General features: G+C 39.3%; 1 protein-coding gene across 1 annotated transcript in view; it reads right to left on the reverse strand.

Annotated features, from left to right (window-relative positions):
• The window catches only part of GREB1L (GREB1 like retinoic acid receptor coactivator), a 149905-nt gene that overhangs the window by 54993 nt on the left and 81768 nt on the right, over positions 1-13144 (reverse strand). Inside the window, exons 4-7 of the mRNA XM_067290654.1 lie at positions 12699-12858; positions 12266-12463; positions 4762-4938; positions 2271-2447 (exon numbers count right to left, since the gene is read on the reverse strand). Of these exons, the coding sequence (XP_067146755.1) occupies positions 2271-2447; positions 4762-4938; positions 12266-12463; positions 12699-12855 (709 nt within the window). The 5' untranslated portion in view covers positions 12856-12858. The remainder of the gene's footprint in view (positions 1-2270; positions 2448-4761; positions 4939-12265; positions 12464-12698; positions 12859-13144) is intronic.

Raw genomic sequence — 13144 nt, forward strand, 5'->3', positions numbered from 1 at the left:
TGAAGCAGCTACAGTACATATTAACACAGTCTGCCTTGCAGTGCGAAAGTCAGCAACACAGTGGCGAAAGCTGACAAAATGTTAAAAGCATGCACAGCACATAAAACAAACAGCGGCAAATGGCAGCATTCAATGAAAATACAACTCTCACAATTTAGTCAACTTTGTCTTCTAATTAAGAAAATCTCCCTGGGGGCTGTTCAGAGTGCCAGGCAAATACACACCAGATGCTGCAAAATGGCCAGAGCTCTCAGTTCTCAGCTTCCAAGAGATCTGAAAGTACTGGACATATCCCAGGAAACCTTCAGCGACTTCTATGGCAGAACCTTTATACAGACCATCATATATTGTCCTTTAAAAGGAAAAACGTGCCGAAACCCAGATTCTTAGTATGTTTCCACAAAATCTTCAGGGAGATCCCATCCCTGTGACTGTCTGTCTAGGTGAAAACTGAGTTGAGGGAGGAGAACATGACTTTAAAAATTACATATTAATTCATTTTTAAACTGAGATCTAATCAGATTTTGTTTGAAGAGAAGGGGAGAGTTTAAGAGCATTTTTCTAATCAGACCTTTAATGTAAGTAGTTGGGTGAAGTGTAACCATATGGATGGTATTAATATGGGGATAGATCCTATTGAGATGATACCCACAAGATCTATTCTTGGTCAATTTTGTAAAGCTCCAGGGGTGCTCAAAACACTTGCAATCAATATATCACACCAAGAGCTAGCCTGGTATCCTCTTCAGCACATTTACATTTGTGATCAGAAGAAGGTTTAAAATAGTTTTTCATGTGAGTTACTGCTGACAGCATTCACCAGGTCACACACTAACTCCAACCACATGAACATCAGGAATTTCAGAGAAATAATTCCAAAAGCTGATTCTATTCTTCTCTTGTGCATCTCAGCATACCAGTAGCCTACCTACTGTCAATAATCAAAAAATTTACATAGAGTGAAACAAAATGGTGTGTGACTCTGGATTACACTCTCTAACCAACCACAGATGTAGTGGCTATTGTGAACAGTATTGCATATGAAAATCACCAGGCAGAACAAAATGTTCCAACGAACAATTTGCTAAATGGTGCATCAGACTGTGCAGTATCGCGTGGACAAACCCTTTCATAACTCATGGGAAAATAACGAAAAATAAGGTTTCCTTTTTCTGTATTTGGAACTTTAAAAAGAGACTACCAAATTAAACCTTTCCATAGTTTTTATGAAAAGCTCTGTAAAAAACACACCCTCTCAAAATAGCAGTAAATTATACTTGTAACTGAGAAAAGCAGCTAAAGCCAGGACCCCTTTGAACCACAAACTAATCCAGTACCATAATCCCTCATACAGTTCAGTGATACAATCTCGCTCTGGTGTCATGGTGCCATTCACATGAGGATGTGACTCTTCGGATGTGAATCTCAATCCTCCTCTGGAGCTTCTCCCTTCCTTACATCATCCTCTGTGGAACAACAGGCACCAGAGCCACTCTGCCTTTACTAAGTGAAACCTCAGCTGAGGAAGGCAGGCAGTCAGCACACATACCCCTTACCAGAGAGGAAATAGGTAAACCAATCCCTCCTTTAGTCTTTGCATGGTTCTAGCTCAGAAATCCAGCATCCACCAGTAACCAAACCCATGGTCACCTTCCCTTGGCATCACAACTGTCATCTCTACAATATGTAACAGCAGCACACAGGCTGCTCCAGGAGAAACTAAGCCACAGCGTAAAATGCAGAGTAAATGGCAAGAGTATGCACAATTTCTCCTTCCCTTTCCCTGAGATCAGTGACCAGAGTTTTCTTAATTGTACAGTGTGCTAGCTATCTTCAGGCACTGGACTGCCTTTTGAATTGCATCTGTTAAGATGAATATCACTGGAAAGCTAATGTTGGAGTGCTGGCTGTGAGTCATCTTACTTTAGGCATAGAAAACAATTAGCAGATTCAGGAACCTTATTTCTACTACTGAGATGGCTCCACATCTCAAGAAGGATTGATTTAAGGCTCCCAGTGAAAGCATGGGCGGATGAAGGAAGACCATTTATGATTGCACTGTTTCTATAAAAACTTAAATAAACTTCTTTGGTAAGATCCAGACTTCACAGAAATCAGTAAGAATTTTTCCACTGCCTTTAATCAGTAGAGAAATTCACCTTCTATAATACCATTTTAATGGACACATTTTTAATGGCACCTTTCAATTTCTTGTTCAACATTAAATTAACATAATCTAAAATCCCTAAGTGAATGGGCACCTTAATTACCTTTCCAGCAAATAAGGGGTCCCTTTGACAGTACACCTTGGGAGCTTCTTACTAGGTAGTACTTTAAGTGCTTCTGCTTCTTTGGTTGAGTAGTTAATTTCAGGTTGATGTGATTGGAAAACTCTGTGAAGTACCGAAATCCTCTTTCTCCACAGCCTATACAATTCCCAGAAAATCCTGGAAGAGAGCATGAAGCAAAAGGTATACACACAAATTAAATGATTTGTGGTATTCGCTAGAAATAAGGCCATTTTAACCTACCTGCACATCTAATTAAGACTGACTGAAGGCCTTCAGCCAGAAAGCTACTATAGATGCCCTGCTCAGCTTATGCATGTCAGGAAGCAGTCAGAGAAATTTTAATCTCAGCTTTTCTTGAAATTGTTCTCTCTAAGTCATACTAACACATACCAAAATTCTGCCACCAGTCTTCCCCCCTACACAGTGCAGAGAGCAATAACTACTTGGCAGGGGGAGAACAGCTATGATGCCAGGCTAGGAAATTTTGGTAAGTTTTGCTGTTTCACTTCCACATTCGGACATATAAATAGGTGGGCTCCAAGCAGTATGCTTGCTTCTCTCTCTCAAAACAGTGGCTAATCCATAGTATGCACTGCAACTTTGTATGGCTAAAGCCCATCTTTGTATCTAGTGAATTTTCTCTGAGACACCTTACACAAGGCACTTTCCAGTTAAGGTGAACCTTATAACTTATTAAATCTTGAAAGGAATCACTTAATGTCAAATGCTTTGATTTTCACAGCAAAACTTAGGAGTGCTTAAGAATGCTTTTAAAAACCTGTAATCTCTTACGAAAGCAACAGATTTAGGAATAAAGAAGTAGGCAGAAGACTGCTTTACTGCAGTGTTACTGGCACAGTTTCAAGGCTTCATTGAATTAAGGTCTGGAGGATGCGGTCCAGACCGAGGATTATCTAACACCCTCCATTTTCTCACAGAATACTGCTTCCCCCACTCACCAGCAAAATTCGTAGTTTCATGAGAAAAGATATTCAGCCTTTTTGACAAAACCATTTTCCATAAAAGTCCATTAATTAAGCCATTATCTCTTTCCTAACTATGCCTCATTATCATCTTTTACCATGGTATTGCCCAGGATGCCCAAGAGTGGACTTCTTCATCCTGTTTCTCCCCTGGAGGCACAGAACGAGTTCTTCCCTTCTCCCCTGCAACCTGTTACCAGAAGTAGGCATCAGGGTCTCACAAAGTTACTGAGCCACATCTTTGCTCTTAAGTACCAGCTATGCAGGCCTAGAAATACTTAAAAAATCAACATCAGCAATGCCAGAGCAGAGTTGTGAGTCAGTAGGCTCATTATTAAACAATATCAGAGATGACAGACGGAGCCAAAGCTCTGGAGGGGCTTACCAACAAAGACAAGTATTACTACATTTGATCACACTAAACACCATCTGTCTGCCTATCAGATGTTCCTTATTGATTGCTTCTTGACATTTCCCCTGCTCAGTGGGGAGCAGCCCCTCTGAGGATGGCAGTCTGCACCCCAGAGTGCACCAGGATCCCAATTCCTCAATTGTACCCAGCAAGGACACACCACACCACAGCTCCCACTTGACTCTGGTTGGCGGGATTTCTGCAATAAGTCGGAAGGTTTGCAGTAGCATTTTAAATGAAGGTAAGGGAGAAATAATATTAAAGGTGATAAGTACCAAAAGGAGGTGTTTTCAATAGTTATGTGACATATTGCTAGTCCGGAACAGAATTTGAGCAGTGTGGTTAAATATGGGTAATTATGCTTTATGGTAATTTCTTTCCTGTTGAAAGGTCTTTCTGACTATATTCTAGGCAGCACAGTGACTGGGGAGAGAAAGGAAAGAGTGAATTCAAAACAGACTAAAGGAGCCAAAATACATTAAATCACTTTTAGCACCAGTTGTGAGCCAAGCAGGAAATCTAGGTGCATATATGCCTGTCTTCAACCACCAAAAATTCCTGTATTCCCATATTAAACTTTAAAAGCTCATAAATGTAACCAGGTATGATGTAAATAATTTTTAGCTATGTGTTAGTTTTTGAGGGCCAAACTGTCCTCAGAGCTCCTATTGAAAATAATGTTCCTGGTGGAGCCAAGCGTAGAATTTGTCTCTTAATCCACAGAAAATAGATAGCTCATCTTCTACAGTTGTATGAGCATATTTCTTCTTAAATGAAAATGCTGTAAGCATCAGTAGAGATAAAAAGTATATGGATATTTCACATTTAGAATTCCAGGGCTGCAATTGACTTCTGCCCACACAGAAATCACCAAGCTTCGATTGCGGTTAATTGTAGAATCAGGGACTTGTTTTAAAATGGGCTTTTAAGGCAGGTTCAGCTATGGATTTAATTCAATAAAAACAAGCCTCTCCTCAACATATTTCTATTAGAAGGTCATTAGCTGAAATGATTTTAGGTAATTTTGAAATGACTTTCTCTCTGAATTATTATAGTAAGAACAAAAACCTCTTACCTAAAAGTGCATTTTTTCCATGATCATCTGGCAAAAACCGCTTGTCAACAGCGCAGACTAGAATGTGCTCAGGAAGGTTTGGAGACTTGGCTCCTACTAACAGGAAGCCTGCTGGGATATCAATTTGCTCCATGCACAGAGATACTAACCGTAAATCCTTGCCTGCTTGACAAAAACCTAAAAAAGAAACCAAAACAAAACAGATAAATCTTTGAAAGATTTGCTTTAATTTTCTTCTTTGCACCAGTTGCAAACAAATGGGGCTCCCCCCACAGCTTAAGGATGTAACTGGGGGTTTTAATATACCTTTTTCAAGGGAAGTAGAGGAAATTGAGGTAATATCTCATCGTTCTAATGTCTTAACATCTCACTGCTTTCAACAGTGTTTGGGTGAATCCCCGACAAAGACTAAGATCCACTAGCTCAGGGTTTCAGAGACAATGGATAAACAGTATGGCACTGCGTTTGCAGGGATCAAAAATCACCTCTTCCTTTTGCAGTCAGCATATTCAGATAGCTCTATTCTTTTTCTTGAGCAATTTCTACTTTCAAGGAAGGAAATGACAGGTGCCAGAGAAAGCAACAGTCAAGTGGCTTCCTCCACAGCAAAGGATATAATCACAAGGGGCTTTCTGATTTCCCTTGGACAGAAGTTAGGAAAAGCACTCCCAAGTTTTATTAAGGTTTTGTGTTGTGTTCCCCTCCAGTTCTCACTTCTATGGCTGCAAGAACAATGCTCCAACAGTAAGAGCCGGCCCTCGCATCTCTCCTAGCAATAGCTGGTGGCAAACTCCCCTATTTCAGGGTAAAGTATGGAGTCCAAAGATATCACACATTCATCCATGGACCTTCTCTCTTTTGCTACAACCATAGAAATATGCTGATGTACACAACACATGCATCTGAATGAATCAATATTTTAAAATAAAGAAAATCCATAATGTATACTGTTCTAACATTGTTAAAAACAAACACATTGAATTTGAAATTACTGCAATACCTATTAAGACTTAAGCTATTAATGCATATTAATTACACTTAATTTAAAATATTATTCAAGCAGGCCATAGCTGTTACAGAATTTTTAAAGAAAAATCAAACCATTGGACACTGACTACGCATATGGGAACACAATGAAATCACAGCTTAACCAAGAGCCACCTGAACCATTATTAATACATGTGTCTGCACTCTTACCTACAAGTGATAAAACACATAATTTAAAACTTCAGCAAAGTTGGTGGAAGCAATTTTTTTTTGTGATTTTTTTTTAATCTCAAAACTACCTGACAAAGAGCATGCACAAAGGGGAATGCTGAGCCAGTTATCATAAACTTCCCAGCAAGCAGCAACTCGTTAAAAACATGGTCCAACGCATGTTTGGTCTTGTGCCTATACGCAGAATCTGCTGAAATTTACCAACTGTTGACAATGTGGGCAATCGGTAGATAACACCAAACACCGAAATCGGTAGATAAGGATTATGAAACAACAAGTTTGATAAGATTTGGAGACAGATTTAAACTTATGTCTTTAACAATTACCGTTCAGCCTTGTCTCTATCTAAAAATTTTCTCAATAAAGTGCAGTGACTAGTAAGAGGTTTCTGGATGAGCTGTTAGCTGATAACAATACAAGGGTGTCAAAGACAGCAGGATTTTGGTTGTCAACATTGGTAACAGTTACATTTCAATATGGACTTGCTTTCAGAATAGGCATATGACATTCAGAGTGCTGAATATCATACAAGAAACTTAAAGCCTTTTGGATGCTTGCAGATTTCAATGCCCCACTCAGTTGGAGCAATGCTCCAGCGTTCGATGGGATTTGGGGCTAAGCATGGACCCAGCTATGACCCAGGCTAAGAAGCCATTTGGAAGCTGTGCTGGCAAAACACCTTCAGCTACTTTTTGAACAGCTTCACATCACCATTTTGGATGAATCCCCAGGAGCAGGAACAGGAGACCACAGCATCTTAACCAGGTGATGAGCATTACTCAGTAACATCTTATCAGTCCCCACTGAAACAAAGCTATGCATCCTAGTCCGGTATCACAGGCAACAGCAGCCTCTTCTCTGAGAGACTGGTGATCTGAATGCATTTAATTTTTCTCACCATTTAGGATTTGTAGGGCTGTACTACAGAAATGCTGCATCCTGCCTAATCTGCAAACAACACTTAAGATTCACTCCCTGTATCTTCTCTTACTCCACCCAGAGTACTCCCAGAGGCCTCCCACATCCCTCTTCTTCCTCCTTTCCCAGTTTTCTCCTACATCCTCGTCTGCTTTGGTCAGTGAGGTCCCCAGAGGTGTGTGTGTGCAGACCAACCGGTCAGCACACGCTCACTGAATGCCCAGGCTGCAGAAGAAGAGAGGGATAATTACTCTTCTGCCTTAGGGGACACTGATGTCGTCTAACCAGCTCCTGGACTTTACAAATCCTGCTGAAGTTCAGTATCTTTAAGATCTCCACCTTTCTGCCAAATGGGGCCAAAAGCAGCTACCGGCTTCCTGACAAACAGGCCGCCGAACACGCAGGCAATTGCGTAAACCTCATTTTCTTCGGAAGCCAAACAACAGCACTGACCCTAAAAGTAATTTCCTCTGGCTCCCCTTCTGCAGCGAGGAAAGCAATCCCGAGGAGCGAGCAGCAACAGGGGGCAGCACAGACAGAAACTCCAAGCCTTCGGGGGCTTTTGTTTGCTCCACAGCTGCATCAACAGCAGCACGGGGAGGCTGACGAGTTTGGCCAGGTACATCTGGCGGGAACTTACAGCAAGAGATATTTAGAGAATGCAAATCTGCCGCTGTGCAGTGAAAGTCTTGGATTTTCTTTCACAGAAATGCAGATGGTACATTCGAGAGCCATTCGTTATCCTTCTTTGCTCTGCTTTGGGGACTGCAAATCACTCTTCTAGTTTTCAGTTCCTGCTGCTTTTTTAAACTAAATCACAAAATTCCATGCAAGAACCATTTATGTGGAAGCAAGTAATTCACTGCAGGGAGAGGAAGGAGGGATTAATCACTTTCTCTGTTGCATTCTAATTAGAAAGATGTATTTTTTTTTTTTTTAGCTAACAAGCAACTTGGAGACCCCAACCTTTTCTTTTCTCTTCTGCATGATTTCGCATTGATATTTAATTCTCTGTGAGATATATCCACTTCAACAAAGACAAAACATGATCTCTCTGTGAAAGTATCACCTGCGCAGCCCAATTTTAAGGTTTTGGCCATGCAAAAATCCATTTACATTTCATAGCTATTCATTTATAATTGAGTTTGCACATAAATTGCCATGCTAAGTAGCACTAACACATGCAACTCAAAAAAAAGAAAAGAAAAAGAATGTCACTTTAGTGTTATTCACATTTATATGTATACTTTTTATGGACACATAAGCATGAAGAGGAGAAAACCTCTGAGCTGCTGAAAAACATTTTCTCTATTGTTTATCAAAATGTAATTTTCAAAAGTAAAAGCACACATCTGAGCTGCTGCATTAAAAAAATCATCTCCCCACAGGATCTCAGCTTTGTTTTAAAAAAAAGAGCAGGCATTTATATTCTGATTAGAGATTTGCAAATACCAAGAGCAGTCACAAAACAGAATAATGAATAGCTTTTACAGACATTATCTGCATTTCTTTGAAAGAAAATTCAATAGTTTTTTGCTTCTGAGAAGTACATTTGCATTCTCCAGTATCACTTCACTTAGGTTAATACAGTCTGATCTTCCTGAAAATGAAAATGTGTCCACACAACTATTGACACCCAGAAGTCCTGGTATCTTCTTAAAAACGAAGTTTGTTCCCACCAGTAGCAAAAAGCAGTTTCAGTGTGAGGTACCAACCCCTTGTTGTAGTGCAGTAAACGGGATATTTGCATAAGAAATTAGCTTCCAAGAATTACATATGAATTACAGGTCACTGTCACTTGCTATTGTAACTTCACAGTAACTGATCAGGTGTTAAGTACCTGCTTACCTAATTGCCTCTGAAACTACCTTGGCCCTTCTTTAAGCATCAGATAAATTGAGGATTTACTAACAAAAGGAAGGTGCTACTATTGTGTTTCACACATCTTGCATAAAATGCTAGTCCACAAATTAGAAATAGCCTATTTTAAAGCTACAGTAAACAAGTGGCTAAGTGGCTTCTTGTATTATTTTGCTGCATATTTGAGATACTTCTATGAAGATTAAATATTTTTATTGAAATCTTATTTTCATGGAAGAAATGTTACTTACAAAAGTTCACCTTGAGCAGAAAAAAGCCCCCCAAATAAGTGAATCCCCCAAATTCTGTTGTTATTCTTGATTTAAAAGTCTTTATTTTTATCACTAATAATGAGGATCAACCATAAATGCCCTATCCTCTTTCCAATGGTTAATTAACAGGAAAGTTAAGGGAACTAATATTATACCCAGCTGATAAAGAATATCCAACTAAACTGTCACTTGTGAGGCATTTATTTTTTACTGATGAATAAAGGCAGTAAGATCTACTTTATGCGCATGTGACTGACAACTCAGCTATCTGAATATAAGGAACAGATCACTGCAGAAAAAAAATACAATTATGGCATAAATCCTGATTTCAGCCAAACAAACAGCACGAATACCTTACAAGGGAAGAGATTTTACCCAATCTGTGTTAAAACCTGGGAGACAGGTTTTGCAGCAAGCAGAATTATAACTGCAGGTTCTTGTACCTAGATTCTGATCTTGGATCAGCAATTAAATACATTCTCAGTTAAAAGCATCCAAACAGCCATGGTGAATTCAATTAGTCTAACAGCATTTTTTAACATTTTCCTAATGCTATTTATCTTTGGAATTAAGTAAGAAAGATAAGGAACGTAAACAATGGCAGTGATTGTTTCTTATGTCTCCGGAAGGACCTATGCACGAGAAGAAAGAGGATCTATCAAATTAGTATCTTACTGAGTATGGTCTGCAGAGTGAATGTTTGGGACCTTAGGTGTTTCAAACACTTGAAACACAAATGAAACCATCCTGACGTATTATTAGAAATATTTTAGAAGATGTATTTTCCTTTCCTTTTCCAGGTACAGAATCCCCTTCTCTTAAATCAGCTCCTTGAGGAAAACACTGAAGATAGACTTTGTAAACTTTAAATTGTAAATTTGACTGAAGAGTAATGAATAATCCTCAAATTCTGAGGATATAATATAGGAAAATTCCTTCCAGGGTACCCTGATCATAAAAAACTTAGATTAAAAAAGCAAAACACAGAACCCTACATATGAAGTCTTCTTCTTCCAGGACATACTAAAGAGCATAATGTAATTAACATATTTTGTTAACTATAGCATAACTAAGCACATACACTTTGCAGCTACACCACAGATGTCTTTACTGCAGTTAGTACTTGACAGCTGAGCACCAACCTGCATTGCCACGTCAGGCAGAGCAGCCTTTCAAAGCCATCCAGAGCAGATGTGGCAAAGGTGCTGATGAATGTGGCACAGTTTGCATATGGAGGAAAAGGCCACATCTTAAACAAAGACATATGCATTTACCTGGAAATTCACACGTAATATCTTTGTCCAGGCACGTGAACGCAACCATGGACCATAAGAACATGTGAACACTGGGTGTATAGGACTAAAAAAGATTTCCTGATGTCATATAAAAAGTTCTTTCACAATTGAACAATTGGTGCCCTTGGAGCCAGGTTAAGTTTTTTGTCCCTGTTCCTGCTACTGAAAGGCTCTTCCAGAACTCTGTCACTAACAGTTAAAGAAATCCTGAATGGATTCACAACCATTTTATCCACCCATTAGATTTCTGCCTACAGGACCATGCTGGCCTGACTAGCTCTTCCTCCACCTTAGTGTTTCATCCTGGATGTATTTAGAAGGTGTAATCACATGCCACCTCAGTTTTTGTTCTGGCGGGCAAAAAAGCCTCTTATAACTCCTTCCATTTTAACATGCTGTTGGTTCTCCTCTGCATCCCATCCAGTTTATTGTACATTTCTTTAACAGCAGTGATCAGAACTGTTCATGCTCTCCACAGGAGATTTTGCAGTACCTTGTACAATGCCATTATTGGCATTCTTATTCTCTGTTGAAAATATCTTCTTAGGAATACATCATATTATACTTTCTCCTTCTCTGCTCCTTCTAAATTACAAGCCTGAAAGATAGCAAAACCTCTTATTCAGAGTCACTAACTTAAAACTGAATAACAAATTCTCTCAACCATTTCCCCCAGCTTCCCATAGTAGCCAGTCTTTCTATTTCTTTGTATTTCAGGGAACTGGAGGTACATTGTTACAGAGAGTAAACAGGCTTATGTAAGCTGCATTCAGAAGGGACAAAGGCAAAAATGTCAATGTTTGGCACCAATTACCAGAAAAAAATTCTAAAGATAAGTAGAAACTGGGGCTTACTTCTATCACTTCATGTAACCACACACTACAGTAAGGTATAAAACTATCCTACGAATCACAGCTTTCTATGGCCTCTACACAAGAAAGCCCATAATTCAGGAAGATGTTGAGTAAAACGTCAGTAAGGGTTTTAGGGTCTGAGGAGAGGGGTTGTTTGTATTCAAGAGTTGGCAGGGGGGATGGAGGTTGGTTGTTTTTAAGAGAAGCCCATATAATAATTATGAATAGATCTTCTTTCTTTAAGGAACAGTTATATCTTCAGAATATCACAATTATGTGATAAGATGAACCAACTACACAAAGTTTACTTAGTTCAACAGGTATATTCATAATCATCTTACCCTTTCTTTAACATATTTAAAAACAAAAAGCAAAACAGTACCATCAAAAATTTTGCTCATCTTGAACAACAAGCAGGACAGCTCAGGGTAAGTAAGCAATAGCCAGTAGATAGGTGGGAAAGAGAAAATAGAGATGCTTCCATTACCTGTTTTATAAGGTGCCACAGCCATTGTGGACAGGCTGGCTACTGCAGCTGTTCCCATAAAAGAAACTGAGGGGAAATGACCACCTTTGGGGAAAAGGGGTCCCCCCACCAGCAACAAACTTTTCATCCTTCTTATCCCCCTGGTAGCCGAAGTAACACCAAGTCTCCATTTTCTCTCTCCAGACTCTTCCCTCTGCCCACGACAAGACCCTCTTTCTTGCAAGCACAAAATCCAGTTTTGCCAATGTTTCTGAGAAGCCTTGACGTATAATCACTCTGACAAGAATTTAAGAGCTGAGAACCAGCCATAGGGATGCTTAGTTAAGTAGCTGCTTCTATGTCTGTAAACCAATGATGACCAAAGTAAATAAGGAGCTTTCAGAAACTAACATAGAGTGCCACAGCAAGTGACACTGCTTTCAAATAATCTATTTCATGTCCTGAAACAAGTTCTCTTCTTCAATATTTTCTCACATCTAAGGCTCTAACTGTAAATGTTTTTTCCAGACTTCCTAGCTCAAGTTTCTACCTTTAAAAAGAACACACTGTAACTGAGAAGTAATTGCAAAGATCACTTCAATTAAAAGAATGGACACCAACCATCAGTAGTGCAAGACCCTTCTGGGGCTGGTTTTTGTGAATATGGGATTGGTGGACTACTTGAATCTGACATGTCTTCATCCTCCTCTTCATCTTCCATTTCATTAACAGCTTGGTTGGTAGGGAAGTCCAGGTTTCCATTTTGTGAATAGCGATGTACTAACTCTTTATCCAACTCTTCCACCTTTGGTTTCACATCTGAGCAAGAATACAGAATAAAATAAACATTTCATCAGTGTTTGCACTTATCTTCTTTTAAAATAACCAGCATGCCACTCTCTCTCTTCAAGGAGGTCTAAAATTCAGATTTTGTGTCACACAATTAACGGCAGTGGGTTTTTTGTTTGGTTGTTTTTTTTTTTAATGAAAAGCATCCCACCCTTTTCTTGCATAGAAAAATGACAATTGAAATGTGCCATACTTTCATGGTTACCTTCCGGCAAGAAAGGAGGCTGGTCAGGATCCAGGTACAGTTGTGAGAAGATGGGCCGTGGGACAACGCTGCTACATCTCAAAGAAGCTTCTATAGAGTTATGAAGAGCTTCTTCAAAACGGGCAGATTTTAGTTGCCCTGCATAAGAATTCCCCATGATCTAAAAACACAAAGAAAACAGTTAGTTGATAAGGGGATGGGAACGGGCATATACAGACCATTTACAAATGAAGAGTTAAATCTTTTTAATGTCCAGCAGGACAGGCATTAGCAGTGACTTACAGTTAGTAATGGAATATACTGTGAAAATAACACCTCTCACTAGTACTGCGTGTTCATATTTCTCTGAATCCTGTAGACTCTGTAACCTCTTATTTCAATAGCAGCTCTTAGCACACCTCAAACACAGTTTTGTGTTTTCTGCCTACATTTTCTGTCAACAGCCT

Source organism: Apteryx mantelli, chromosome 2 (genome assembly GCF_036417845.1).
Source record: "Apteryx mantelli isolate bAptMan1 chromosome 2, bAptMan1.hap1, whole genome shotgun sequence".
In the NCBI taxonomy this organism is placed as follows: Eukaryota; Metazoa; Chordata; class Aves; order Apterygiformes; family Apterygidae; genus Apteryx; species Apteryx mantelli.